The following is a 6,497-nucleotide window of genomic DNA, read 5'->3' on the forward strand; positions in this document are numbered from 1 at the left end:
GGTGGAGGGGAAGAGAAGACATCGTTCTTTGTTGGTGTGCATCTGATATGCCATGGTGGACTCAAAGAGGTTAAGGTGTTCAATTGTGTCCTCCCTTCCAATATAAAGTTGTAAACCAAGCTTTTGTTTTGTCTTCGCTTGAATTGGGGTGTCAAGGATCCTCCTTGTGAGAGGGCCAGGCCTAGGTTGGTTCCAGTCAGGTATCTCGGCCTGACGTTCGGCCTTCAACTTGGTTACTTCCTCAAGGAGCTGTAGGACAAAGGGGTCTTGAGTGGAGTCATGTACCACTGGGATTTTCTTTCGTAAGTCTCCATTGCCTCTTGGAAGTAGGAAAGTTTGAGCAAGGGCGTGTGATTTTTCCTTGGACTCGCCGTACTGACTTCTAGGGCAAGTCTGTCGGAATACCTCAGAGTTCCCTGTACCTTCATGTTCCTATAGGACATGTCGTTCCTTCCCTAGATTGGCAGCTGGCCTGGGTCGTGAGAGAAGACCGAGTCTTTCAGAAACCCTTGGGTCATTGATCTTCGAGCACATGTGGAGGGGATTCTCTCGACGTTGCTTTAGGAAGTCTCGGCAGTCACGATAAACGGCTTTCGATCCTTCCAACCCTTCTGCAAGGAGGTGTCTTCCTCCACTTCTACTGCTTCGGGTCGAATCAACTAGGTTGAGAGAAGTCTCATGTTGATCAATGTTTTGATGATTAGCTCGCGCCTCATCAGGGATACCCATGTCGAAGGAAGGTGACCCTCCGTGTTGGGGGGCACCCAAATGATGGTTGATGTCCACAGGGGCAACAAGCTCGCGTGTTTAAGTACACATAGTTTCGTGGAGCTTCTCATACTGCTCCTAGAAGACTTCATTCTTCATTGCTATCTTGTTGTTCTGAGCTTCTAACTCATCGACTTTAGCTTAAAGAGCAACCCTTTTTCTTTCCTTCTTTCGTTGCTTCGCACTAGGTGCAAGAGGGGTGTCATTCTGTGTGCTGTGGCTTCCTTCGCTCCCCATGTTGAAGAGGGATGCCTAGTCAAAAGAGAGTGTACGAATGGTGGAAACCAGCTTGACAAAGCTGAAGAGAATGGGAATAAGTGTGGTTTCCCACAGACGGCGCCAAATGTTGATGCACAAAATCAGCGAGGACTTTGGTACAACAGAAAGTGTTAAGTTTGTGACCTTCGCTAGATTGCTCCGGTCACTAGTGTGGATAAGTAAGTAAATGGATAGGGACAGGGAAGCAAACACAAGATGTACGTGGTTCACCCAGATTGGCTACGTCCACGGAGTAGAGGAGTTCTCATTAATTGTGAAAGGTTTACACAAGTACATAGGTTCAAGCTCTCCTTTAGTGAGTACTAGTGAATGATTTAGTACAAATGACATTAGGAAATATTGTGAGAGAATGATCTCTATTTATAGAAGAGAGTTTCTAGTTTCATTCTGACATTGACACGTGTTGTGTTGTGATTGGTTTCTGATGTCGACACGTGTCGTGCTGTGATTGGCCTCCTGGTTGGAGGGAAACACTTTTGGGTCCTTGACAGTATAACGTTAACCGGTGCTCAATAGTTTCGGGATTGGTCAAGTATGGTACAAACACATTCTATAGTGCCTCATGTACTCGTCTATAGAGATACTACCAGTTCTTGGATTGAAAGGCAAATTAGGCTCATCATATATTTTTGCACGAGCCCTTCTTGACCTATTTGGATCTTCTTGGTCGTCATCGGACTCTCCATCAATATACCCATCTCGCTCATCCTCCACTATCATATTGTGTAATATGATGCAAGACATCATGATGGAGTCCAAATTTTCTCAACTCCACCCTCTTACCGGTTCGCTGATGATTTTCCACCGTGCTTGTAGAATACCAAAAACTCTCTCAACATCTTTCCGATATGCCTCTTAATGTAAGATAAACAACTTTTCCGCGTCATTCCTAGGGTTTGGAATTGCTTGGACAAGTGTCACCCACTTTTGGTAGATGTCATCTGCTAAGTAATACCCCATATTGTATTGACGGCCATTGATGTAGTAGCCAAGTTGAGGTGTTTTACCTTCCGTCAAGTTATTGAAGAGGGGTGAACGCCCAAGAACTGTAATGTCATTTTGGGATCCAGGGACTCCAAAGAAAACATGCTAGATCCATGTGTCATATGAGGCAACCGCCTCTAACACAATAGTTGGCTTTCTCGACCTTCCGCTAAAGCCTCATTGCCATCCGATGGGACAGTTCTTCCAATCCCAATGCATGCAGTCTAATGACCCTATCATGCCCGGAAACCCACGGTCTTCAACTTTACGAATGAACCGATTTAGATCTTCTTGATTTGGCTTGCGGAGGTACTCGTCTTTGTAAAGCTGAACAATTGTGTCACAAAATTCTTGAAGAGTATCAAGGTATGTAGACTTAAACATATCATGAGTTTCATCAATCGAATCAGCTGGAGAGCCATAAGCCATCATTCGGAGTGCAACAATAACCTTCTGATGAGGTGAGAAACTAGGGCGGCCTGCTCTGTCCCGCTTATGTCGAAAGTACGGAATAACCTGCTGGACATCACAAAGTAAACGCTCGAAGACATGATGCCTCAACCGGAAGCGACGTCTGAAATCCTCTTTTGTGTACACCGAGTTGGGGTAGAAGTAGTTGTTCATCAGATTAGCATACGTCATCGCTCTATTTCGTGGTTTGTAAGAACGACCAGCAATAGAGCCACCCCATTGAGGTTGTTCCTCAATTGGCTGACACACCATGGCCGCAGCCATGGCTGCTGCTATGTTTTGTTTGTTGCGCCTTACTTGAACTTCTTCATCAAACTCCTCATCTTCTCGTCTTATTTGCGTCCATTTTGCTTCTCTTTTGGAATTGCATGAGGACCCCCAATTGGAATCTGAAGAGGATCCAAAGTTGGAATTCATTGCAAACTTGAATTGAAAGAGATTGAATTTAAATAGATTGAATTCAAAGTTGTGTGAATTATATCCCAATATCCACTCTATTTATAGCAAAAAAAAATTCAAATCCAACGGGTAGCTGACGTCACTTAGTCGTTGGATTTGAATTTAAGTTGTAGTTTTTAAATAATAAATTATGTTTGGCCCTATGGCCTTTGGTCCTCGATTGAAGACGGTTTTTTGTGAAAGGGCTAAAACGAGCCTTCTGGCCCTCAATTGGAGATAGGGGCAAATATGGCCATGTACTGTTCATTAAAATATTAATATCTTGGAGAATTATGGAGGGTCAGAGAGCTAAAACGAGCCCCCTGGCCAGCTATCGGTTGGAGATGGCCTAATTAAAATAGTTGATGGTTTTACATCTCAAGCAGGAACATCAATTCCAAGTGCTTCACATGCATTGGTTGCTGCTACTTTAGTGATGTTGCATTATCAAAACAGCAAGTTATTTGTTTTAGGATTATAATAAGGGAATCTTATAATCAGAACCATCCTTTTGAATTTTTAGTTTTTTGTTTATACATTAGTTGCTACAATTGAATTTAGACAATTATATTAGTTAGACTTTGGAGTTTGTGAACTTATAACTATTTGGATTATGTTTGCTACCATTGTTGTTGGCTTATTAAGTTTTGATTTGATTTCCATTTTAATTTGTTAAGTCATGATTATGTTGGCTTATCATCAATTGAAAAATTGCAACAGCAACTTCTTTTTCTCTTTTCTAGTTTGTTGTTTACAGGTCTGTGTATGGTCTTGAGCTGTTGTTTTTGTAGCTTATTTGCAAACCATCGATTGTACCATTTACTAACCGAACCAGCCAATAATTTTGGTTGAACCAATTTTTGGCAACTGCAAGAAGATGGCTAGCTAGTGGTAACTGATTTTCTGTAATTATGTATATGTGGCTGGCAGGTGACATAAGGAATTTGGCATGGTTTGCCAACCAAACCCAGCCCTAGAGATGTCCATTAAAAAAATCAAGATTAGTTGTGAGGTTCAGACCACATCGAACTTCAACGATCCGAACCAGACTTACAAAATAAACAGCTTGAATCGTTGAAGTTCAATGTAGTTCGCACCCCACAACTAATTTCCATTTAGAAAAGATGAGATTCCATTCACTTAAAGGCCTCCTATTATGTATACACGAATAATATAATAGGGTAAATTACACAAAACTACCTCAACTATTGGTCTCACGACACTTTCATACCTCATCTTTTTAAAATGACAATGTCATACCTCATCTTATGAATTTGTGCCAATGTCATACCTCTGTCAGTTTTTCTATTAATTTCTCTGTTAAGTGCTGACGTGGCTACATGCGAGGCCCACTCACTAATCCAATTGGATTAAAAAATTATTAAATATATTTTTAATAATTAAAAATTAAAAAAAAATCTTTTTTTATATATTAAATCTCTCTCTTTCTCTCCCATCTCTCTCTTGCCTCTTTCTCTTCTCTGCATCCCCAAAACTCATTCCCACCCGACCCCCCCGACCCTATTCGACCCGTCCCCTCCAACCTTCCTCCACCACCTTCCCTAAAAACCCAGATACCCGTGTCCCCCTCCCCAAAAACCCAGATCCCCTTCTCCAATTGACCTGTGTTCCCCCTCCCCAAAAACCCAGATCTCCTTCTCCCAGCTGGAAACTCCCCCCCCCACTCTTCTACCTTTCCTCCACCACGTCCCACCCAACCCTTTCTCCTCCGATCCTACACCCAAATCTTCAAGTCGGTCTGCACCCATGGATTTCTTCAAGTTAGTCTTCTCCGATGACCCCCTTCCCTCCGACGATCTGCACCCAGACGTCGAAAATGACGATGTTGACCTGAACCCGGTAGGTGGCTTCACGCACCTTCAAGGATCTTCCTAGTTCTCTTAAGGTCGGTGCGTCGGTGGATCAGGATAAGAGATTAACTAACAGTGGGGTGGTGAAGATGGAGAAAGAGAGGCGGCAGTGAGGTGGTGAAGGATGGTTTTTGTGTTAGGGGGGATAGGGGGAACACAGGTCGATAGGAGAAGAGGAGCTGGGTTTTGGGGGAGAGGGGACACGGGTATCTGGGTTTTTAGGAAGGGTGGTGGAGAAAGGTTGGGGGGACGGGTGGGAAAGGGGTCGGGGGGGGGGGATAGGGTGGGAAGGGGTTTTAGGGATGTTGAGAATAGAGAAAGGCGAGATAAGGGGGATAGAGATATGGGAGCGAGAAAGATTTAATATAAAAAGAAAATTTTTAATTTTTTTAATTTTTAATTATTAAAAATATATTTAATAATTTTTTAATCCAGTTGGATTAGTGAGTGGGCCTCGCATGTAACCATAACAAAGAAATTAACAAAAAAATTGACAGATGTATGACATTGACACAAATTCGTAAGATGAGGTATTACATTGTCATTTTAAAAAAATGAGGTATGAAGGTGTTGTGAGACCAATAGTTGAGGTAGTTTTGTGTAATTTACCCAATATAATATTTTACATATTTTGGATGAATTTTCAAACTCACGTTGGTGGTTAATTATTACTAACTCATTGTGGGGCTTAACCTGCTCCTTCCTCTAGATAATTTTGTTGTTCAAAAAAACAAAAAACTAAAAAATTATTTTTTTAATTTTGAATTTTTTCAATTAAAACATATGTAAGATGTAAAAACAGAAATAAAATTTAATTTTTAAATTAAAATAAATGTCAACCACTAGACACGTAGAGGAAGTTAGTTAACCTTGAACTCAATAAGTCCAATTAAATTTAATGAAATCTTTTTTACCTTAATCTCGCGTCCTCTCCAAGATTCCAGTCTTTAATCCCAGATTTTAACCTAAAAAAAGCAGACACCGATCACCGCCCACCGCCGCCGCCGCCTCCTCCTGCTCCGTAATTTTACACCCAAGTCCTGTCTCCATCACTCCGCTGGTCGACATGTGAGTCTTCTTTTTTTTTTGGTACAGAGGATGGCAAAGCCAGACAAACAAACCAAAAACAAAAAAAAAAACTAGGCAAGAACAGCCCTAGGAAGGGCCCTGCCAATAGAATCAGAAGCTAGAAAATTAGTAGCAGTGGTAGGAGGAGAATCAAAAACATGAAGGCCAAGGGATAATCCATGACCCAAGTCAGCCATGTGATCAGCTGAAGCATTCTTTTCTCTATAGATATGAGTGACTTCGCATCTCCAATTTCTTTCGATGGCTTCTTTGCAGTCAAGAATGAGATTGTAAAGCGGGTGCGAAACCAACATAGGTTTTTGGATTGAAATAACAGCATCCCAAGAATCGCATTCAAGTATCACATCCCTGCAACCCTCGTCCCAAGCTATAGTAAGGCCCATGAGAACACCCCAAAGCTCAGCTTCCATGATGGTTCCTCTGCCTAAATTAGCAGCAAATCCCTTAATCCAATCCCCTTCGGAATTGCGAATCAAACCTCCAGCACTTATGTGGCTAAATAGGTCTTTACAACTCCCATCTGTATTGATTTTATATCTACCAATTGGCGGACGGATCCAATGGATCGAGATGATTTGTCTAGGAGGCTTACTAGAA

At 41.9% G+C, this 6,497-nt stretch overlaps 1 protein-coding gene across 1 annotated transcript; it reads right to left on the reverse strand.

Moving 5' to 3' along the window:
* Window positions 1-2,208: 2,208 nt before the first annotated feature.
* Window positions 2,209-2,754, reverse strand: LOC139191217 (uncharacterized). The gene has a single exon (XM_070811790.1). The coding sequence runs from the start codon at window positions 2,752-2,754 to the stop codon at window positions 2,209-2,211; it is 546 nt and encodes a 181-aa protein (XP_070667891.1).
* Window positions 2,755-6,497: the final 3,743 nt, after the last annotated feature.

Source organism: Malus domestica, chromosome 14 (genome assembly GCF_042453785.1).
Source record: "Malus domestica chromosome 14, GDT2T_hap1".
Taxonomy (NCBI): Eukaryota; Viridiplantae; Streptophyta; class Magnoliopsida; order Rosales; family Rosaceae; genus Malus; species Malus domestica.

Coding starts and splice junctions, on each gene's coding strand:
- LOC139191217 (XM_070811790.1), bottom strand. CDS start 2,754: ATGGTGTGTCAGCCAATTGAGGAACAACCTCAATGGGGTGGCTCTATT.